This window comes from Prosopis cineraria, unplaced genomic scaffold (genome assembly GCF_029017545.1).
Source record: "Prosopis cineraria cultivar Desert tree isolate PC_DT_omini unplaced genomic scaffold, ASM2901754v1 PC8, whole genome shotgun sequence".
Lineage (NCBI taxonomy): Eukaryota > Viridiplantae > Streptophyta > Magnoliopsida > Fabales > Fabaceae > Prosopis > Prosopis cineraria.
This window is the reverse complement of record NW_026555339.1, coordinates 8,068,822-8,093,648: the sequence shown is the minus strand read 5'-3', so window position 1 is coordinate 8,093,648 and position 24,827 is coordinate 8,068,822. Positions and strand designations below refer to the sequence as shown.

Below are 24,827 nucleotides of genomic sequence, written 5' to 3'. Positions count from 1 at the left end.
CAGAATAATTTTGTGAGTTCATGTGATTTCTATATATTTAGATTTCTTGGGTAGGATTTTAAAATAATTTTCTCGACAAAAATATTAGCAAATGAAATGAATCTCTTTTTTTGTGTATTTGTTGTTCGTGCTTTTCTCTAGTTTAATTTTTATAATTAATTAATAGAAGTCATCTTAATCTCTTTACGTTTTTTTTCTAACAAAAATGATTGTTACGTGACAAATGACAACGTAAAATTTGAGATGGAATTAGTAATCATTACTAAAATGTTTGAATCATAAAATTGATGAATAAATGTGGTATTTGAACCTTGAAGTTGAAAGAATTAACGTGTTTAGAGGAAAAGAAAGAAGTCAACTACGAAAATGGAAATTTGGAAGAAAGATGCAAAAATTGCTGAATATAAAGTATGGTCAAAAGCTACTATCATACAAGGCATTGGTTCAAATTCAACTATTAGCCATAGGTCATTGTGGTCCAAGTCTAAAGAAGGGGAACGTACGTTAGTGCTGGCTTTTAACTTTTAAAGACTTAAAGTAAACGGTGCTTTTTTTTTTGTTTTATTTTAAAAAAAATATCAATAAATTTTAAGAATAAATTATCAAAATCCCAAAAAAAGAAAGTGTGTCTGACGTACAATTTACTGTTTTTTATATAAAATTTTAGGCAAATTAAGTTCAACAACCCACTAGAATCATGACATACTTTCAAAATCAAAGTACTTAAAAAATCTAGCAACAAGGTCCTCCTAACAGAATTAGAATTAATTACCTTATAAGTTATGAATTAAATTCTTAATTACCAACTAAATTAAGAGTCGTTGAGGATCAAATCTGAAAAAATATGTCTAATGTACAATTTACTTTAATGCTTAAGGCTATTAACATATTAACAAATTTAATTTTTTCTAATTCTAATTGAGATATTCAAAAGATGGCTTGGTAATTCTATTTATGAAAAATAATTAATATATGAAGAATTAAACTATTTCGATAAGAATTTAAAAATTTGAAACTAGGACAAAAGGTCTTTTAGGGCTTTTTTTTAAATTTTTTTTAAATTTAAAAATTTATTTAGAAAAGTGTTTTTCATTTAGTTATTTTAAAAATTATTTTTATTTTTTGCTTTTAAAAACAAAAAAATAGAAACAACTTAAGTTGTTTTCACTATATTTTTCTTATTTTTAAAATACATTATATTTAATTATTAAAAATTATCGTTATCTTGACAAATTTTTATAATTATTACCATCATTAATTACTTATAATTATTACTGTCAGTTCATTTTTTTTAATTCTAATACTGTCTTTAAATTTACATAGCCAAATAGATTTTTATTTTTTTAAAAAAAATTTAAAAATCATATTACAAAACAGTTTTTGAAAATAAAAAATAAGAATAAAAACCAAACAGGTCCTTAATAAATCAATCTAGTTTGTTACTCTCATTCCACGCATGATTTGTGACCTTTAATATAGTAATTTGTAATTGAGATTTGTTAATTTGTAAAGAAAAAAACTTGTCAAACATATTATTATTCGGCAATATAATCATTTTCCTTCATAAATTAAGGAATGTTGTTCAAAAATTCTTGTTTTGATGGTTGTAAATAAAAGTACAAGAGCAGTAAATTATTAGTAGTTATATGTTTGACAAGTTTTTCCTTTAAAAATTATTATATTTCACCTATAAATTCTTACATTGGTGGCTGTAAATTTTGGAATCAAAGTAACAAATTTTTATGCCAATTCATTACAAAATTTTTTGTCCTTATTTTAAATTTGTCAAATTTTTATCCTTATTTAAGTTTAATTCAATTTTTATTTTTTTATTGTCATTTTTTATGAGTATAAGGACTAAGCTATTTTGATAGTAGAGAATTAGAGATTATCTTCTCAAAACATTAAGAGGGAATGGCAAATGTAACATCCTAGAAAATTTAATTTAAGGTTAATGGATTAATTAAGGATAAATTAGACAATTGAGAGTTAACTTAGATTAAAAGATAATGTATAGAAGGCTAATGGGTTTATCGAATCCTAATTAGGGCTTCAAATTGGACCCTAGATGGTATTGGGTCACATTTGGGCTCAATTAGGTGGACAATGTTTGGAATTTAAAATTTTAATCTTTGGCCGTAACCAAAGGTGTAACATTCAAAAAAAATTTAATCATGGTTTATTAACCTAATGAGGGTGATTAGTGAGTTAATAAGGTGTGTGCCCAGAAAAGCTTAACTTGGCGTAATTGTTGTGATTTCAGCCTTAGAAGTAGGTTCAGATCGATGGCAGGCCACCCAGGCAAGGAAAGAGAAAGAAAAAGTGAAGAATTATCCGCTGTGCTACATGCCGCGGCGCATGGTCAGTCTACTGCGGCGCACAAAGATGAATTTGAATGCAACGGGCTCTTCTATGCCATATGCCACGGTGGAGGGTAGCGTGCGTTGTAGCGTACGATAAAAAATCAGATATATCTAGTTCATATTTGCGTGAGGAAACAGAAGAGAGGAAAGGGAAGAAAACGAAGAGATCTACTTTTACTTTGCTAGGTCATATTGTGGGATCACATTGAGGCTAGATTAAAGCTCCCAAACACCTAAGGTAAGTTTATCATGCCTTCTTCTTCCCTTCTCTCCCTCATTTATGATGATTTATGGTAGGGTTTGAGTTGGAAGATAGATTTTCGATCCATAGAATTATGGGTCCAATTTCATTGGTTAAAATGAGTATAATGGGAGTTGTTTAAGGTATTGGAACACCACATTAATGATTTTGGAAGTGGTTGGTCCATAGGAGCATTAAATACTCAAAAATTGATATTTATGAGGTAATTAAGAGAGGTTTATATACATTAATGATGGTTTAAGGTATTATTAATGATAATGTGTATTAATGAAATCTGATGAACCCATTGGGTATGAATGGGTAATGACTATGGGTTGATATAATAGAGTGTGTAGAATTATGTGCTGATAAATTTTTAAGATTGAGACAATAATGATACTCTTGTGGTATAATTGTAGTGTGGTTCATTTTATCACCATTTGAGCTTGTTGAAGCTTTAGAAAGTTGGTATAGTAAGGGGTAAACCTTTGACCTCTCAAAGGTTTAAGGTAACCCAGGGAAACTTAACTTTTATAGTTGAATGTTAATTGTATTTGTGAAATGTGATTAATGATTTAAATGTATGATGCATATTGGCAATATTTGACTTGTGAAATGATTTTAAGAAAAAAAATGTTGATTATGCCACTTACTTGTGATTTAAAAATTTACTTGTAGCATGTTGTTACAAAAGTGGAGATTTGTAATATGTAATATATTGAACGTGTGGAGTGATTTAATATGAGTATGTGAGATTGTTAGCCATGAAATTACTGTTTAAAATGCATTTATGTAAGAAATGTGTATAGCATGATCATTGGCGGGAGTTCGCCTAGGGAGAGGAGTAGATTGGTTGAAATTCACATGATACTAGCAATGACTGTTGGAATTGGGAACTAGCCTTGGCACCGACCATTAGAATCAAGAGGTAGCCCTTGTCCCATGATTAATTTAGGACTATCCCACTTATCCTACAAGGGCCTTGAACCTAAATAGTCTCCACCAGTTTATGAGGAAGCTAGGTTAGGGGTACAACACCCCATGGTTGTTAGTATTGAGGGAAATGAGATTACATAAATGAGTGAGTTCACCTTGGCTCAGTAGCTCCTCACAAGTAAAAGGCTGGGTTAGTCCGTGAAGGACGTAGCCACGTGATAGCCACCAGTTTCGTGTTGGAGGTAACAAGAGGATATAAAATTGGCATATGATCATGCATATAAATCCGGCCATATGGTTGTTAGTTTTGTGGTCTGGCACATGATAAAGGCACATGGTTGTTATTATTGTGGCCTTGTGTTGTGCTTGTGAGATATCATGATAAAGTATGTTGTGGTAAGCTCGGTCACATAGTTGTTAGTTTTGTGAACCGTAGCTAAGTGTTTATTCATTATATCTATGCTTATTTGCCTATTTGTATCTATTTTCAATTGATATATAACTGTATGAGTTAGGTAAAACTTTGTTACTGAGTGGTTGTACTCATTCCTTAATTTTTAATATTTTTAGGACCTAACTCATCGAATCTGAATCGAGGAAAACACACAGAGGCCTAGGATTGTGGAGTAATCCTCTTTATGCCTATTTTTGTTACTTTTATGTGCATTTATTGATGTAATTGCCAATTAGAATCATTTAAAATAATTTATACACTACTTGCATGATTTTGTGTATCACTGGTGTATTTTGTGCCTTAGGTTGTGAGTTTTCATTGTAAACTCATGGATAGGGTCAAAATACTTATGCAAGTAGAAACATATATATTTTGAAAGATTTGGGATGAAATTGATGATTTTATACAACTTTTCCTCCCCTTTTATGTTTTGTGAAAATGGGGTTGAGTGGTGATTTTATAATATGAGTGTCTTCGATTGTGTGTGGTGCATTGCACGGGTCCATTAGACTCTATTAAGTATGGTTAGATGGTTGGTGTGAGCTGTTGACACATATAGTTGAGTTGGGACACCTCATTTATGAAATTTTATGAAAAAGTGGTCAAAATGGGTTTTGGTGTCCAACTTTTTTATAGAAAATAAGTTTGAGTGGGAAACTAATTCTATTAGCTAAAGTTAGGAGAAAACTCAATGTAGACATCGAAACCATCTTAATCGAACATTGGATGGAGATTTAAAATGCGTCAGAAGTTCACTTCCTGTGCTGTCAAATGACAACACTGATGTTATCAAATTCGTGTAATGTGCCGCAGCGTTTTAGGTCCCAATTGATTTCTAAGCTTCCGCATTACTTTTAAAACTTTGATATGAATTTACTAAATAATGTTTGAGATGTGAATTGTTAAAATTGGGATTCTTTTCAAAAGGATTTGAGAAATCCTCGTTTTATGAAATTTTGTAATTTGGTAATCCTTTGAAGGTTAAACTCTAGATTGCTATAATTTGGAGTTACATGTGGTTTAATAAGGGAGACCTTACAGTTTGGTCTCTTGGTTTTTACAAAAGGCTTATTGGCCGCAGCCAAAACTCAATTTTTAAGCCTCTAGACCCGCATTTCAACTCAAAAAATTAGAGAGTTGAGTGGGATTCTGAAGGTGAACGAGGAAAGCTTTGCTAGGATTTGTTGTGGGCATCTAATTGAGTCTATTTAGAGCTTCTAATTGCTTAGATTGACTATTGTTAGTGTTATTGAGCTTATTGAAGGCTCCATTTGATATTCAAGAGAACTCTTGATTGGTAAACCAAGAGTAGAAGTAACTGAGAATTTAAACATAGTATATCATTAAGTTTGCATTTACACTTTAAGCATTATTATGGATGGCTTGAAATGAGCTTGTAGAAGAATATGTTGATTTTGAACTATTATTCAAATATGAAATATGACTTATTGTGATGAAGTGTTTGGTAAGTATATTTATATAGATGCTATATGATGTTGTAACATGAGACGTTAAGCTTAAATTGTCTATAAGATGAATGTGTTAGCATGATGAGTGATTGTAACTGATGATATTTAAAGAGTAGTGAAAAGCATGCATATTTATGATGAAATACTTGTCGATTATGTTTATATAGATATTATGTGGTATTTGAAATATGAATTGTGGCCCTGGATTGGCTATAAGTTGATTATATGACGATCTATTGTAAACTATAATGCGATGTGGATAGTGATAAGCATGCAAGTTCTAGACAATTATGAGGATGATGAATTACTATGATATGTATGAGTTTAGATTCGTATATGTTGATTGAACTTGTATGATCATAATGGGTAAGAGTTCACCCTAGCATAATAGAGGGATTATAATAGAAAATTCACATGGTGTAGCCTCCACTGAGTTTGCGCACAGTGGTTGGCATACTTCATTACTATATGTGCTTAGTATTGCCAACAACCTATAGGCACGGCATAGGTTGGGCACGATGCTCAATATCATTGGTTCTTGATTGGACGGTGTGGGTCGAGCACTTATGACACCCTAAAATTCAACTAGGGGGAATCCATAGTTCGAGAGTGAATATGGGAGCCTTTGGCTGAGTAACCCTTCACAATTAGAGAGCGAGGCTAGTCCCATCACATAGGCTAGACCTATATGAGATAATAGCTCATAGATTCGGTCAGATGATATAAGGAGTGGTATAAGGCAATTGCATTTGATCATGCAAATCATATTATAAAGATGCATCATGAATAATGTCGGTTTACCTTATGTGATGTTAAATGCTTAGTTGTTGTGATTGCCACACTTTAATATGCTTGATTAAATTACTTGGTTATTGAGATGTTTATCTCACTCCCATAGTTTAATGTTTACAGGCGATAATTAAGCTAAGGGTAAAGGAGAGGCCTATGAAACTAAAAATGGAGTAGTCAATTGTAATATCTTTAGTTTTATCATTTATGTGTGATTTAAATATAATATTTGCCAACTAGTGGTCTTTCATATTGACTTATGTTTAATTGAAGTCTACTTGCATTTGTAACCTTCAATATTGAAATTTAATTATTTTTGGATTGTCTTGGCCATATTAGGGTCTAAACCCTAATCTAACTATGGTAGTATACTGAGATAGTTTGAACAAGTATATTTTAACTAGTTAAATGAGTTTTACATGTTTTGGGTGATTGTTTAGCTTGAATGCAAATAATTACATTTTCACCCCCTCAATATGTGCTTTATAGTAGTTGGGTAGTCAATTCTTATATTAAGAGTTTCTTGATGCTTATGACTATTTGGACAAGTGTTTAAGACTTATTGAGTATGGTTCAAGTCGTTGCATGGGCTAATGGCTTATGGTTTGAGATTTAGACACTTGATTAATGGTTTAGAGGCAAAAATGTGAAATTGTGGTCCTAGGTGTCAAATTCTTCACCTAATATTGGATTGACATGAAACCAAAACCATTAGTTAGATTATAAAATTGTTGATGTGTGAGCGCTTGAATCACCTTAATTAAAGATCTGAGTTAAAAGTTATGCACATCAAAAATTAGTGGTTAGTAGTTGTCATGACAGGTGCTATCACATCTTTGGCTGCGGCATATGGATCATTGGCTGCAACTAAAGGAGTGGCCTAAACCATTTGACCGTAGCCAAATCTTTTCTAGAAGTGTTGGCCATGGCTTAATGTGCTCTGGCCGCGGCTAAGTACCTCTATTAAGTAAAAATAACTATTTTGACCTTGTTTTGACTTATTTTCAATTTTAAATTTTTGTAGAGCTGATAATTCAGGCCTGATGGGCTTATTCAGGCCAAGCTTATTTAATCTGGCTTAAAGTATCCTACCCTTTCTAAAAAGCCTATATGGTCAAGCACGGCCCTAACACCTTCGAACTTCAGGCTTATTTGGGCTGACCCAAATGTAATACCTCTATTAATTAAACACATAACTAGCATAGAAATTAACCTTAAGGTAAAGACTCCATGATAATTCCAACTAATTAAATTAATAATAAAAGATATCATGGATCCCATTAATTAAGGAAAATTAATTAAAAGGTTAAGTAAGGAAAATTTTGTAGAGATAGGATCCCATTAATTATTTAATCTCAAAGCCAAGTTTAAAAGGTTATTTAAATATTATAAATCAAAGTAAAAAATATTTGGGAAGCATGAATATCAACTAGAGTTGAAAATAAGTCAAAATGAAGTAAAATGGTCATTTTTGCTTAACAAGGGTACTTGGCTGCAGCCAGAGCATAATGAGCCACGGCCAACACTTCCAGTAAAGACTTGACTGCAGCCAATTCCCTTTTGATTATGGCCAAATGCTCTTGGCCACCCTTTGGTTGTGGCCATCAATCTTTAAGCCGTAGCTAAGACTTCATGATAGCATTTGTCATAACAACTACCAACCATGAACTTTCAACGTGTATAACTTTTAACTCAAACCTCCAATTGAAGTAATTCAAGTGCCCACACGTCAAAAATTTCATAATCTAACTAATGGTTTTGTTTCATATCAATCCAACATCAGATGAAGAATTTGGATATCCGAAATTGAAACTTCACATTTTTGCCTTTAAACCATCAACCAAGTGTCCAAATCTCAAACCATAAGCCCTTAGCCCACATAAGGGCTTGAACTACACTCAATAAGTCCTAATACACTTGTTCAAATAGTCACAAGCATCAAACCACTCTTAATACAAGAATGAACCACTCAACCTCTATAAGACACATAATGAGGGGGTAAAAAAATGTAATTTTTTGCATTCAAACTAAATAATCACCCAAAACATGTAAAACTCATTTAAATTGTTAAAATATACTTGTTTAAGCTATCTCGGCCCACAATCATGGTCATTTTAGGGGTTAGAACCCTACTATGGCCAAGACAATCCAAAAATGCAATCAAAGTTTAAGACTACCATTACAAATGAACTTCAAATAAATATAAATCAATATGAAAAACCCTTAGTGTTGGCAAAATAATGTCAATTTGTCATTTAGACATATATTAACTAGACTTTACAAGATAAGCTCTAGTTCTTTGGCGTCGATGCCTTCACTCTTTCCTTATCCCTATCATCTCTTGTAATGATATTAACAAATGGGAGTGAGATTAAACAATCTCAGTAATCAAAAAATTTAATTAAAGCATATTAAAGTGTGGCACATATAAACAAATAGGCAATTTATATCACATAAGTCAATCACACATTAATCACATTATAACACAAGATAGTATGCCACATGATCAATGCATCCACCTTGTATCCCTCCTTATATCTTCTGATTGAACCCATGGGCTAACAACTTATATAGGTCTAGTCCGTGTGAATGGATTAGCCCTTCTCTTCAATTGTGAAGGGTCACCCAGTCAAAGGCTCCCGTACTCACTCTTGGATTATAGGTTCCCCTTACTCGAATTTCAGGGTGTCATAAGTGCTCGACCCACACCGTCCAATCTAGGATTAGTGATATTGAGTATCATGCTCAACTCATGCCATACTCATAAGTTATTGGAAATACTAAGCACATATAATAATAAAATATATCAACCACTGTGCATAAACTTAGTGGAGGCCACACTACATGGATTTACCATTCTAATCTTCTACTATTCTAGGGTGAACTCCCACTCATCATGATTATGCAAGCTCAGTTAACATATGCAAATATATATTCATGCATATCTTAATAACTCAACACATTCATAAACAAAATTTATAAGTCATCACATAGCCATAAAGCATTTTTATCACTATTAGGCTTGTTTATCACATAACATTAACTCAAAGTCATTATATTAATGAACATGTCCATATTATCCATCTCAAGCCAATGATAACACATCATAACTTATGGTTGCATACACTATGATATATAATAATTAAAATTCTCGGTTACCTCAATTTTTGGTTTACCAACTAAGAGTACCCATAAATATTAATGGAGCCTCCAATAAGCTCAATAGCACTAACAATGATCAATTTACAATCAAATGCACCAATAGTCATTAATGACTAATTATCTTTAATTAACTCCAATCAAAGTCTAAATCTAAAAATCCTAGTGTAGTCATCTACCTACAACCAAATTTATTTTTAGGTTTCATTAGTTTACTTAGACTCTCATTATTCTAAGCAACACCACTAATAACTCATAATCTTCCTAACTCAACAAATTAGCTCTAAGGTTTACTCCAAACCCCACCTTGATCCTAAAACATCAATAGCATCATAACTCAAAGGTTAAATACTTAAATAAACTCTCATTAATCCAATTGAAATCAGAATTTTAAGCAAACTCACAACTTATTTTTGGATTCTTAAAGAACTACCCAAAAACCATGGTGAAAAGGCACAAGAGAGGAAGATGAGAGGTTATAAATACTTACCCAAGTGATTAAAAGTTTTAAATAGACTCAATTAGATATCCACAACAAATCCTAGTAGAGCCCTTTTCGTTCACCTTTGAACTCCTACCCAAAACTCTAATTTTTTGATCCAAAAAGTGAGTCTGACAGCTTAAAAGTCAACTCTTAGCTATGGCCAATAAATCTTCGGTTGTGGCCAAAGATCAAAATTTCATATTCTGAACATTGTCCATTTAATTAAGCCCAAATATGGCCCAATACCACCTAGGGTCCAATTCTAAGCTCTAACTAGAATCCAATATAACCATTAGCCATTCATACATTATTATTATTATTTTTAGTCTAAGTTAATTCTCAATTGTCTAATTTATCCTTAATTACCTAATTATCATTAAGTTAAATTTTTTAGGATGTTACATTGAATATTCGAAGCTTTTTAAAAATATTTTTTTATTTTTTAACTAATTTTAATTTTTAAATATTTTTGTTAAGCATAAAATATTATTTTAAATTTAAAATAAAAAATAATAATTTATCAACTTTGTACTTAAGTAGCTTTGTTACTATCTTATTGCATTATGTGTAATTTATTCATGAATGTTTCCTTTACTTATAAATTAATGTCTTAGTTGCTTAAATATTGCTCCTATCATGATCATATATAAATATTTTATATATTATAATTAAATTAAATTATTTTAATTATAATCAAGTTGATCTCAATTCAATCACAATTAGATCACTAACTTATTATCCCAATTAGTTCAAAATTTTTAATAACTTTTGGATAAATCGTACTTTTTCTTTTTAATAATACAAAAAAATAGCCATCATTATATTATATAAAATAAAAAGATTTAATTATAAGTAAAATACTATTTTTTTGAATTTTTTTTCTTTAAATTTTATATTATTTAACACCTATATACAAGGGATATTTACTCTAATTTATTCTTAATTTTTAATCAAGTTTGGCATGGATAAAAATTAAATAATTATTCAAAAATATTGTTCTATTTAATATTATTTATCTAGTAGCAGAGTTAAAAATTTGCACATGCCCAAATTTTATTTTTAAAATTATTTTTAATTTTATTTTTACTTTAAAATTAATTATCTTATTTTATAAAAAAGATAAAATATATTTTTTGGATAAGCAAATGATGTATAGGACTCAATTATTTTTTTAAAAAATGGGTCTTAAAATATAAAAATCAACATTAAAATATATTTTAAATATTATTTTGATATATTTTATTGATTAAAAATAATAAAAATATAAATATTTTTAATTTTTTAAAAACTAATTATAGTAATACACTCAAATATAAGGTATTTTATTATAAAATGACATAAAAGTTAAGAAATTAATTAATATTTATTAGATTTTATATATTTTTAAAAAATTTTATTTTTTTATTTGGGTATTCAGGCTAAACCCGACCTGAATTTTCTCAAGTCTATTCAAACAGCCCGAATATGCTTAAACAATAAAAAATTAATATTTTTTTGGACTTGGCCCTAAATTTTTCGGGCGGGTTCGGGCTAGCTTGTCGGGCTTGGCCCAAATTATCAGCTCTAATATTTTCCATGCTTTCCAAATATTTTTTACTTTAATTTATAATGTTTAATTGACATTCTAAACTTGATTTTGAAATTAAATGATTTATAGGATTTCATCTGTAAAAAGTTTCCTTACTTAACCTTATGAGTTTTTAAACAGTCAAAGTTAATTATTTTATGTCATAACATTTTTTATTATTAAATTAGTTAAAAATATCATGGTAGCTCTACTTTAAGATTAAGTATATGCTAATTATGTGTTTAAAAATTGAAGGTTTTATAGTAGACTTCTCTCTACTAAGTTGTTGTATACACAAGTACTAAGATTCAAACCCCCAATCGCTATTGAAGTGACACGCCTCTATCACTCAAATTGATTTTAGTTGGTTGTATGGGCTCCTTGAACATCATTCCAAGATTTGATTCTTAAATGTATGTATGAAAATCATAGCCTTAAAAATGATAACTCCTTATATAGTGATCAAATTCTTCAAAAGATTAATCTCATAATTATCGATTATGGAGATACTACTTTGTTTCTATTTATAAGAAAAATTATTATTTTTTACTTGTTTTTTTACAAGCAAAATTACATATTTTAATAAACATTTATTATATATTTCCTAAATCGCCCCTCATAAATTACATTAATGAAAAATAATTAATGTAAGCTTATGTTGATTAATATAAGACATTTTAATTTAATTTTTTATTTTTAAATATAATTATTATGATTAATTAGTCTTTTTAAATTGTGATATAATTTTTTATATATAAATAGAAGTGGAGGGAGTATATTGGAAAGCTGAAAAATTTTAGTTGGTTGTTAGTTTTTTATTGTCACCATCTAGAAATTGACAACAAAGGAGTTTCATATTTTGAATGGTGACGTTGGAGGGTCAACGCTTGAAATGATAAGTCGGACCTCATGCATGACGTGGCCACTCGACCTAGCCAATGAATTAACGGCCTTTAAAAGTTCGTTGAACGCGTCAGCGCGTGAAAAATAAGTTAAATAGACACGTTTTCAATTTTTCTTCTGTTGTTTTTTCAGTCTTAGCTTTTTACTAATCTTATTATTATTATTATTATTTTAGTTGGACTATTACGCCCCTGTAGGCTGTAGTCATGCTTTCACCCGCAAAAGAGACTTCATGCTTTCCTTAAAAATTAAAAATTATTATTTCTAAAATTAAATTAATGAAAAAACCTGATTACAATATTTTAATTTGCCTGTGTGTAATGAATAGTCATAATAAAGGAGCTTAAAACATTATAAAAAAATATGTTGTGTAATGATATTGGAGACTTATATTTATTAAACATGGAATGATATTATTTTCTTTCTTTTGATTTTCTACAGAACTAAACGTTCAAACAAACTTTGTATGAATTTCTTCCAAAAAGGAACTAGAGGATGCCGTGTGCAACAATAAGTTTATATTTTCAATACTATTTCTATATGTTTATCTGAATTTAATGTGTTTTTTCAAAAGAATTATTATTATTATTATTAATGTAATTGATATTTAAAACCATAGCAACCACTGTTAAATATTACTCCCTCCGTTTAAAAATGTAGTTATCTACTTTCCCACTGTTAGATATTTTTAATCGAATCTCATCCCAATAAAGTAGTTATCTACTTTCCAACTAATCTTATCTTTTTATATTTACCCTTATTAAACACCCTATAATAAATATAAAGTCATTATCAATAAGGACATTTTTTTAAAAAAAGTAATAATTACACTTCAAAAGACTAAAAATACCTTATATTTTTTAACATCTAACATCTCAAAAAATATTTTATATTTTTTAATAGAGCAAGTATCTCTATATTCACGTTTTTTCACAATCTTTTATTACACTAACAACAACAAACAACAATGGGAAAAAATTATAAATACACATACTATTTCTGTGATTCAATAATTCAGTGGTTGAATGCAATCTTTTAAGTAATAATCAAAATGAAAAAAAAGGATTAAACATTAATAACATGTTGTAGTTGGAGATTGCTTGCTTTTACCTTAATTAATTAATAATTACTTTTTTATAACATTAATTAATTAATTTTAAATATTAGTATTTCCAAAAGTAAAATTCATTAAATATTTGTAATTTTTAAATATCTAAATTAGTAATTATTATTTTTCATATATTGCTAAGTTATTATTGCCATTTCCATGAATATAGAGACCTTTGATAGTCTAAATGATTTATATGAAAAATCACAATGATATCAAACTAGTTACTACATCATCATCATCAATAGGAATCATCATATCAAGACTCGAGTTTTTTTTTCCCTAAGTACTCAAGAGATCTAATTTTTTTAATAATAGAAAAATACTGTTAAACATAAAACGAGCACAACCATAAAAAAATAAATAAATGCGAAAATATTGCGTGATAGGCATTCTTCTTATTTCAGAACAGCTGGAACACGTACGTTACCATTTGAAACAAATTAATCATAAGCAAGAGTGTTAAGTGACATATATAAAATAAATGTCGCGTATTAATTAGGAAGGTGTTAATTACAGTTATAATATCTCAAATTAATTGTATTAATAAGTCTCTGAGTGTTTATGATCGATTACGGTTAAGCTATATTGCGATGAATTGAGTTAATTAATATATTTTAAATTAGATTATTTATTTAATATATTTTTATAATATCAACTTAAATACACATGATGTAAAATCCTCACCTTTTTGTAGGTTGTTCTCTCACTACAGTTTCTTATTTTAAAAATTATTTATATATATATATATATATATTAACAGAAGTAGTAACTATATCAGATTAATTTCACTGCAAACTAAATATATACTGGCTCTTAACATTCCAAATTAATTAGTTCATCAAATCCCTATTTAAAAGAACTAATTGGCCAAGAAACCCACTACTTAGCACCATAACTTCGAGCCTCCTCTTCTTCCATTTCAAATAACTGTAAATTAATAATGATACTATTTTCCCACTCTATATATATATATAAATCCTAAACCCAGTTTCACAAAACCATCCACACTAAAACAGCTTCCCTCTCATACATTTCTGATTCTTGATTTCTGATTTCTTCAATTTCTTCAATGGCTTCCATCACCTGCAGCCTCTTCATCCTCATTGCTCTTACCTTAATGGCGTCGCCTTTTTCGGCTAAGGCCAGCCGATCGCTCTCGAATCTGCCAGTTTCCTCCAGGACTAGTCTCGCGGCACGGCTGAAGCTGGAGGCTGAATCGGTGACTTGTTGGGACTCGCTGTTTGAGCTCCAAGCTTGTAGTGGGGAGGTGATAACGTTCTTCCTCAGTGGTGAGACTTACTTAGGGCATGGTTGCTGCCAAGCTATTAAGAAGGTGATAGGGCAAGATTGCTGGCCAAACATTATGAGCTCTCTAGGGTTTACCAATGAAGAAGGTGATATACTTGAAGGATATTGTGATGAGTCTCTTCATAATTCCCCACCTTCTCTGGTTGATCACCCAAAAAAGCTTGTTCCGTATAATGCATGATTATATTGGATGTCTGTGAAAGGAAATTAAAAGCAAAAAAGTAATCCTAGTTTGTTTGTTTGTTTGTTTTTTTTCCGGGTTTTGTTAAACTTGTTTTGGGTTTTAAACATGCATGGTTTGGATCTATGGTATTATCATGCATGTGTGTGTGTGTGTGTGTGTGATATGAGATGAGATGTTCTTCTCCCTCTTGCAATAAATAAAAGAAAATTATGAATCATTATTCAGAGTTCTGCTGCGGCGAAAGAATCGTTATACGTACTGCAATTTGAATTTCTTTTTTCTTTTTCTTTTTGATACACAACTGCTATTTACATTTCAATAAAGAAGAAATTAAAGCATTAAACATTTAAATCCCCTATAAGGTTGATATTCATGAATTTGTGTGAAGTTTTTCTTTTTTAATATTTTTTCTTTTTATTATATTTTTATAAAATATGAAAAAAATTCCTTTCAAAGATAGATTTAAAAGAAATTTATAGATTTCAGTTTTAGAAAATTTAAATTTCGATTTATATCAATGGAATCTATATGTGTGTCCGTTATAATTTGAAAAATTTACAAATATTTTTTTTATAAATATGTCAAGTTTTATTTTTAGCCCTCCTATTTTCAAAAGATAATTATCACAATGTAATCTCAAGTCTCAAAATTGATTTTGTTCCGAGATCGAAACTATCCTTTAAGAAGCATTAATTCATTCATGACTCTCATTCAAGGATATTCTTTTGATGGCAGAAAATAATTAAAGACGTTATTTTACAAACATTAAATCAAAAGGAAAGTGATTATTTAAGGGGAAAATAATCGAAAAACTTAGGACATGTTTGATTAACTAACTTTTAACTTTTGGTAAGTACTTTTGACACTTTTTAAAAGTTAAAAATTGTTTCAGAAAAAATTATGGAATGTAAATAGATTTTAGAAATGCTTTGAGAATGTTACTCAATCTACTACATTCAGCCTAACTTAACTCTCCCCAACTTTTCAATCCAGCTTCGCAGATGAGATTTAACCATTCTCTATGATTTTCCTATGTTACCCTCTCACAATCACACACCACAGAGGATGAAAAAATCCCTTTTTTGTCAGTCATGTTTAGCTTGCCGATTCTTTCTGAATTGTCAGAGTCCTTCATGTATATTTCTTAATTAAATAACATGAGAAATTGAGAATATTGAATTCATTCATATGCGTTCAGATATTTTAACAATTAAAATAATGACATATTAGAGTGATTAATTATGAATTTTATTTTTATATACATAATATCTGAAATATTTATTATATAATTTTCAATGTTGAACTATTTATTATACTATATTGTTTTTCAATATATCAAAATTTATATTTTTTAGTTCTTATTATTTAAAATAATAAATCTGATGTTATTTAGAATTTTTATTATATTTTTAAACATTTCTAATATATTATATTTGTATAAAAATTAACAAATCATCATAATCAATGTTACTTTTGGCAATTGTATATTTAAAAGCACATTTTACTCTATATAATTTAAATAACTTTTAGTTTACCAAATTGATATTTAAAAAAATGTATCCAAACACAAATTTTATTATAATAATTGAATTCTATTAAATTGATTTTTGTCATATGAATTTTTGACACCAAACACGCACTTAATCATCAAAACTAAATTATTATTAATGACGAACGCTATGAATTCAGTTTAAAATGTACAGCAAAAAAAAAATAGACCTTCAGAAAAATATGTAGAAATTTTATTTTTGCTATATATAGCAATGACTGAATTAATAATGATAATCTTGGTAGACAAGAGCAGCATACAAGAGTTGGTTCCAAGTATCAGGAACACCGGGAAGGCACCAGTGGGTACAGTCCATATCACGGTGGCCGCCATGGCCGTACACGGAAGGGTGGCCATCTTTCCGGAGCTGAGAAAGGGCGGTGATGTTGAGCAAATAAACCAAATTAGGGTTTGACATTCCTCTCAGAATTTTCTCTACCACTAACTCTGCTGGGTGTGATCCTCCTCTGTACTTGTCCCCTTCCACTGGCCTCTCTTGATTCACACATGACCTTGCTCTTTCTTCTCCCCATTCCTTTCCACTAAAGTTCAATAATGTAATAAACTGCCTCCAAGTTTTCTTAAATAATAAATATATTGAGAGATATATAAAAAGACTAATTAATTGCATTCAGAAATAAAAAGAGAGATCATAGGACTTACTTCATGTGATCCGGAGAAACTCCTTGAAAGAAAACCTTAGTTTTTGAAGGATCAACGTTGGTCTCAACCCAGTGGGCCCATGTTTTGAGTGCCTTCTCATATGCCACCAAGCGATCCATGTCTCTGTACGTTTTATTCCCTTCTTGAATGAAATCCCATCTACATATATATTTACGGTCATGAAAGTTTTGTAATTTATAATTACACAGCCAAACATCTCTAGCCACCCGATAGTTTGATTAAGTGACAATGAAATGTGATATGAATAGTATTATAGGGTTCAAACATTTCTTTGTTATGTGACCTGATATCTATAGTGGGGGATTCAAGACCCTAAACCAAGGGCATGCAAGATAATTTAATTTTAGACACAGTAATTTAATAATTATAAAATAATTATATTGGAAAGATTATATTAAACAATAAATTGATCTTCATATCTTATCCTTATTGTTATAACAATATGATAAAATTTTAATTTTATTTTATTGGTTTTGAGTACAAATGTTTTTAAATTTAATCTAGGAGTGCAAAGTATCAAAAATAGGGAATGCAAAATTATAAAATTCACATACCTACCCCATAACTCTGCCACCTAATGCTATATATATATATATTAAATTAAAAAAAACACAATTATTGATCCTTATAATTTTATCAAGTTTTGATTTTAGTTTCTATAATTTTTTCAGTATTTTTAATCCTTATATATAGTCCCTATAATTTAACATTATTAGATAACACAAACGTCACAAAATCTTATTAAAACTCTAGAAATTGGAAACAATGGGAAAAAAAGACTACAAGAATGTGACTAAAAACAAAACTTGATGAAATTATAAAAATCAATAATTATGTTTTCTCATCAAGTTATATTTGAACATGCATGGTTGGGCCTTAATGTTTTTTTTTTCTATTTACAAATTAAAGTTTGAACCCATAAGCTTAATTAAAGAGTATTATCAAGGTGTTTCCGCTCACCAAATCAATGACAGTAGAAAGAGATAATCTTCATGAGGGGTTTGGTATACACTTACGGCTGCTTTCTTCCAGTATGAAGCCACCAGTGCCAAGAGTCGAAAATCAAAACATCAATCCCTTTCCAATCTCTATTGCCAGATTCAATGGAATCCAATTTCAATACTCGACCAATATTTTCCTCAACCAAATCCACCAGAAATACATTGCGACTCATCACCACCTTCACATTATACTCCTGCATTAATTTAATAATTAATCACACCGTAAAATTTATAAATCATCAGAATTGAACTTGAAATCAGGTCCCAATCAACACTGATCATTGAGGGAATTGTATAACTTATTAATTACTTCTCTTACAAGCCTAACCACCACCAGACTGTGTAGTCACTAAAGAGAATTCTGATGAGCCATCACCATCACAAATTAAAGTTTAATTTGTAGATAAAAAATTACCTTCAATTGAATTTGATAATATTTGAATTTGATCTGATGATAATGGATGCAAAATAGATGTATCAATGTGTGCGCGTGTGTAATTAACCAATGAATTTTATGCAATTATAATTAGAAGAATTGAATTATCTAACATAGTTTGTTAAACGAGCTAGGATGATGGTCATGGTCGTCAACATTCAAGCCAAGTTTGTGCAATGAATTGACATACTAACAATATGTAATAAGCAATGATTAGTCATTATGCTTATCAATTAAGCTGACTTTTTAACCACTTATTCGTCCCTTCTGGTCGAGTCGGTGTGTGATTTAAAGGGCAAGAAAGGTAATTTGGTTCTATTCTGCTTTTGTGCCTGGCTAACTAACTCGTAATTGCTTTTATGACATGGACTCATGACCAATAATTCACTAATAATATCTATATTTATAATTAGCATCAACAATCAACTCCGTTATTGCTCAATATTATTAGTCTCATTTTTTTCTCCCACACATATGATTAAATTCTTCTCCTATATTAATCAATTAGATACTGTGAGCCATGCTTTACATTAAGCCCAAGTATAATCACACTACTACATGCTTTACAAATGGTATGAGTTTCTATGAAATTTTATATTGTACATGTAACTGCATATATGTGCTTGCATTAATGATATATGAGGTATAAACTTATGTCATCGTACACGACACTTAATAAGTACTACCTCTTGTCCCTATCATAGGACATATTTGGCTTATTATATATTGTGTATCTCTTTCATCCTATTTTTAATAAGGATAAATAAAAGTTGAATTTTTTCATTTTAAGACATGTTTAATGAGTTAACTATTATTTTTTGATTCTGGTGAAATAGTTGAAGGCATTTTATAATAGGGATTGGAGGAAGTATTTGCAAACCGTAATTTGCATTTGATTGAGGTAATTAGAAACGAGATGGAGATCAAATTACCAGAAAAGTGAAGGTGGAGAGAAGTCCAGTCCTGAGATTGGTGTAGTGTGAGTGAGGAACAGATTTATGAAGCATGCAAGTGAGAGATTGCCATTGGTTCAAACTCAGAGAGTCTCCCACAAACATTATACTCTTCCCTCTCATTCTCTGTAAAAACTCTTCACCATTGAACCTGCTTATACACAACATTCAACAGTTCGATTATTTGCCAACGTAGAGATATATAGTTCAACTCATTAATGTTCAACTTAAGTATTTACGTGTCTATCATTTCCTTCTTATTTTAATTGCTTTTGACCAAATCAACATAAACAAGTTTTTTTGTACTAGTGACCCTTCATTCATAAGTTTAATTTAAATATAATATTTTTAATCCTATCTAATAAATATAATATTTTTAAAATTTTACTTTTCTTGTGTTGTTTTATTTTTTTGGTCTCAGCAAATTAAAAAATATATTTCTTTTGATCCTATTTAAAAGTTACTTTCAACGTGTTTTATTAAAATAAAAAATTTAAAAAAATTTAAGAAGTTTTGAACTTTGATCCCTATTGTTGGTAAAACAAACTTGATTCCTATTAAATATAAATAATTTAATAATATACATTTTCTCTCACGAATATAACATTTAATGGAAGTAAAGGAGAAATTTTTTATAAAAAGTCACTGACAGACATGTCTTACAAATAAGATTAAAAAAAATCTCTCTCTACCTTATAAAAAGGATTGGAAGAATACATAATTTGACAAAAAAAAACATATATAATGAATTTCATACATATTTTTCTTTCAATCATTTTTTATTTCAAAAGAAGAAAAATAATACTTTTTAAGTGTGAATTATGAAGATAAAAAAATTAAATTAATAAAAAAAATGAATCGTCCAAATTTAATATATAATTTATCATATATGTCCTTGTGGAGCACAGCGACAGGGTTTGGCATTATACATTATTGATCTACAACAAAGAACCCATTTCCATAATTTGCCATGTGCTCTCTATTTCAGGACAAAACGCATGAAAGCAACCTCTTAACATCTCATATATAACACACAAATATAGATACTAATGTAGTGCTTAATTTGGTACTTTACAACCTGGAGGGATATTACAGAAAATTAATCCGTTATTTAATTAAATTGTGCAAAAGGAACAAAAGTTAAGCTAATAACATCTTATCTACAGACTACATGTTCTTGTGTGTAGTAATATAAAAGTTTCAAACCAGTGGTAGATGTAATATCCTAATTTGTTTCACGTATTTCCAATAAAAAATTATATGTGAATAAATAAAGGGATAAATTAAACCAATACAGATTGCTTCTTTTTTCCATTAATTATTCTTATATGATTGAGTGGTTTGCCTAGCCCCTTTGGGTGTCTTCAACGACAAGTAAAGCCTCTTTTTGTGTTACAAATTTATTTCTTGCAAGATTTAATTAACTGACTTAATTAACAAGTGGACCCCAATAAAGTGCTATGATAAAATAAAGAGAAATTAGAGCTTGTTTGGTAACCTGTTCTAAAAACAGTTTTCTGTTCTGCAAAACAAAAGAATAAAAAAATTTATTTAATAATGTGTTTTTAAAAAGTATTTTAAAAAATAAAAAAATAAAATATTGTTTTGGAAAACAGAAAAATAAAAATAACTTTCAGGTGTTCTGAAATTATTGTTTTGGAGAAAAAAAATGAAAAAAACATATTTTTTTAATTTTTAAAACATGTTTTACAAAATACTAGTTCTCGAAACAATAAAATAAAAACAATTTCAAACAGCTCTTAAAAATGTCTAACATCAATTTTAACTGAAATTTTCATTTTTGAAATTTTCAATTTATTTTTAAAATATAACAGTATTTTAATATAATATAAATGAATTAGATCAAGACGAGCGTACATCCTCTGCTTATCCTTTAATAATGGCGAAAATTTTAAAAAAAAATCTTGACAGGATATTTTAAAAGTAACAAGCCATAATTGAATTTTTTTTGAAAGCCTTTTTTTATTAATTGAAAAGAATAGAAAAATTGGATTCAGAGACACCACTCATGTTCCTCCTCATCCTCCTTCTTACGTTATGGGCAGTTTTTAACAAGACGTTTTAACAGATTTCAATGATTAAATTTTTTTTAAAACAAATAAAATATTCATAAAACGCATTTAAATAATAAATTTTGTTTTACACCATGTTTGAACCCCAAGTTCGTTATTTTTTTTTCCTTTTTATATATTGTCAATGTCAATATTAAAATTTTAGCATAATTTGTTTAAATCAATCTCAGCTCTCAAGCGCATAATTCTGACAAATAAAAGAACCATAAAAGGAAAAGAAAAAAACAGGAAAATTCTGATCTGAAAACAGAAAATTTACACAGATCTGAAAAACAATAACAATACTTTATATTAAGCACCAGCATCATTTAAAATATTCATAACGTAAATTTCATTTGACAAAGTCGAAGAAATAATAAATTAAAATAATAAATAAATAACATGGGTGTACCTTGGCATGCTGCAATTGGGGTGCCAGTTATACTTGAAATAGAACTTATCAGGACGACCATTCTTAGAACAATCAAACTGTTTCTCTATGAAATCACAGTCCGATGATTGGTACAGAGGATACGATTCATCGTACACCCAAGTCCCATGAAACAAATCACACTTCTTCTTCTCGCCATGAACTGCTTGAGAAATAATCAAGAGAGAGAATAACAGAGAAACTATGTTCATAGATATGGCGAAATGGCCCATATCTATCACAATGAGAGAAAAGATCGATACAGAGAAATATGGAGAAATTGGTAACTGATAATCTGGTATAGTAATGGGTCGGTGGATAAAGCTAGTGAACCTCACAATATATATACTCCATATATATAGATACACGAGAGAGAGAGAGAGAGAGAGAGAGAGAGATGTGGATCCAAATTCCAATATAGCATTTCTTTTATCTTTCTTCTTAGTTTACTCGAGCAGTTAGGAGATCCAATGGGTGTTGACACTTTATTTTTGTGTGTGTAGAATTTAATGCTATAATAAATGAGTTTAATGCTATGAATGAGTGAATATGTTTTAGTATATCAGATACAACCATTAAATTTTATTAATACTTAAAAATTATAAAGATGCATTTTCCTATAAAAATTTAAAGCAATTCTCACAATCAGACTCAGAACACTTCTTATGCCCTTCAAAAATTTGATATTTGATTCTTTTTTAGTATTATATGATAAAATATATAATGGTCATTCAATTAAATCAAATGATTGTTATTGTAATACCATGTAAGTAAAAGTATTTAAACCACTAATAAAATCTAAATCTATTATTTATATATACTCCCTCTCTTCCAAAATAGGATTCTTCTAACCAAATCTCATGTATTAATTAAAGGAATTAGTCAAATGCAGACACTCATTTTTTAAATGGGTTGTACTAATTTAACCAATAGTTTTAAATTCAAGTCTTTTGTACGTAGCTGTGCTAAATAGTTGTTAGAAGAGCTTTACCACCAAAATAGATTATTAACTAATTTATATTTCGAAAAAAGGCTAGTTAAAATATTGATTTTAAAAAAAATTCACATCTTTCCAATCGTACCTCTTAAGTAGAATAAATATAATATTTAACTTATTCAAAATACTATCATTGACTACTTTTGGATTAATTACTTTTGGGTAGAATATAATAAAGGGTATAATTTATATATATATATATATATATATAACTTGAAAACATATTTTTTCCCGTTTTGGACCAAAGTTATTGAAGGGATTCGAAACTCTTGAACAAATATAAAGGGAAATATTAGGCCAAAAAAAATATAAAGGGAAATAGAAAGAGAAGGGTCTAATTTATGACAATAAGGATCCCAAAAAAAATAATAAGACCTACATTTTTATTTCTAATTTTCTATACTTTTCACAATCTAAAAAAAACATATTTATTCTTAGTATACTAAAAAATAAAAACAAAATCCGACACATATTAAGATGATCCGGATAAGATCTAATGCATATATTCATATTGTTGCGTAGCTTTCAAGTGTGAGAACTGACAATAGCGTCTCCAAGTTCTCTACTCACAAGTCTCTCAAATCCCATCCATATTTGAAATATGAAAAATTGAAATCTATAATAAAAAAAAAACATATTTTATATTTTTAAATAAAGTAAAGATAATGAAAGGAATACTTATGATTGTCCCGTGATGCGAATAATAAAAATATAAGAAATATTACCTATTTTAATTTTTCATGTAAGATCAATGAACCCAACACAATTTCATGAACTTTACCAAACATGCTTTGAAATATAGTACTTCCTCCGTTTTCCTATTATTAGAGAAACTGTTATATGTTTTATTTTTTTTTTATTATACGAGAACAAAATTGCAAAATTCAAGAAATATTCATTACATTTATTCTCAAGTTGTCTCTTTTGTGAAATAAAACTTGATGTTCACAAGGCAAACTTGCATGTTTTATTAACAACGCAGATATTTTAGTCCCAATTTTAAATTTCGGATATAATTATTAGAATCACCAAATTTTCACAAAACATGCATGTGGGATAATTAAAATTTGCTTACATTTAAAAATGGAGGGATTGAGAGCGGAGGTTATGTTTTTTTTTTTAAAAAAAAAAGAGTAATATCTTCGTTCAAAATAAGGCAATCACTTATTAATTAAGAAAGTCTGTGCCTTGCAAGAAAAACGACAAAGAAAAAGACAAATCTTTCAATAGTCTCATAAACAATTTCCCCCCCGGCAAAAGAATGATCATTCAAAAGCATTTTTAGTTCTCTTCTATGGATAAAAGCTAATTTCAATCAGTAATTAAGAGAAGAGTGCATCTCAAAAATAAATTGAGAGACACTTCTACTTATACTTTTTTTTTTAATGAGTACTACTTATTAGTGCCCAAACATGAATTTGATCCAAAATCCTTTTTTTTTTTGGAAGATAAGGGAATAACAGAAACATAAATTTGGAGTTCAGGTTCTTCAATCAATTAAGCTAGAATGGGCTAAAAAATTCTAGAGCTATATTTGTCTATCACTATATATCCAAATTTAAGTGAAATAATTTATATCTTAATATTTTAAATTCGATTTTATTTCTTGTTAACTTAAATTGAAAATAATGTCAAATAATATCAATCTTATAATTAACTATCGACTTATAAAAATTGTTTAAATTATAAAATACAACAGAGATAGAGAGAGAGAGAGAGAGAGAGAGAGAGATCGAA

The 24,827-nt window shown here is 29.0% G+C and overlaps 2 protein-coding genes across 2 annotated transcripts; one reads left to right on the top strand and one right to left on the bottom strand.

Moving 5' to 3' along the window:
- Positions 1-14,545: 14,545 nt before the first annotated feature.
- On the top strand, positions 14,546-14,965 carry LOC129317224 (egg cell-secreted protein 1.1-like). The gene has a single exon (XM_054961593.1). The coding sequence runs from the start codon at positions 14,546-14,548 to the stop codon at positions 14,963-14,965; it is 420 nt and encodes a 139-aa protein (XP_054817568.1).
- A 1,643-nt stretch (positions 14,966-16,608) lies between these two features.
- Positions 16,609-22,427, bottom strand: LOC129318903 (protein trichome birefringence-like 43). The gene is made up of 5 exons (XM_054963904.1): positions 22,076-22,427; positions 19,571-19,742; positions 18,218-18,396; positions 17,181-17,339; positions 16,609-17,059 (listed from the first exon to the last, which is right to left on the bottom strand). Exons 1-5 carry the CDS (start codon positions 22,324-22,326, stop codon positions 16,741-16,743), a joined length of 1,080 nt encoding a protein of 359 aa, XP_054819879.1. The 5' UTR covers positions 22,327-22,427; the 3' UTR covers positions 16,609-16,740.
- Positions 22,428-24,827: the final 2,400 nt, after the last annotated feature.

Excerpts from the sequence above, each read along its gene's own strand:
- LOC129318903 (XM_054963904.1), bottom strand. The coding sequence starts at position 22,326 with ATGGGCCATTTCGCCATATCTATGAACATAGTTTCTCTGTTATTCTCT. Across the intron at positions 18,397-19,570 it reads TCTCCACCTTCACTTTTCTG|GAGTATAATGTGAAGGTGGT; the intron begins GTAATTTGATCT and ends AAATTAATGCAG. Across the intron at positions 17,340-18,217 it reads CATACTGGAAGAAAGCAGCC|ATGGGATTTCATTCAAGAAG; the intron begins GTAAGTGTATAC and ends ATATATATGTAG.
- LOC129317224 (XM_054961593.1), top strand. The coding sequence starts at position 14,546 with ATGGCTTCCATCACCTGCAGCCTCTTCATCCTCATTGCTCTTACCTTA.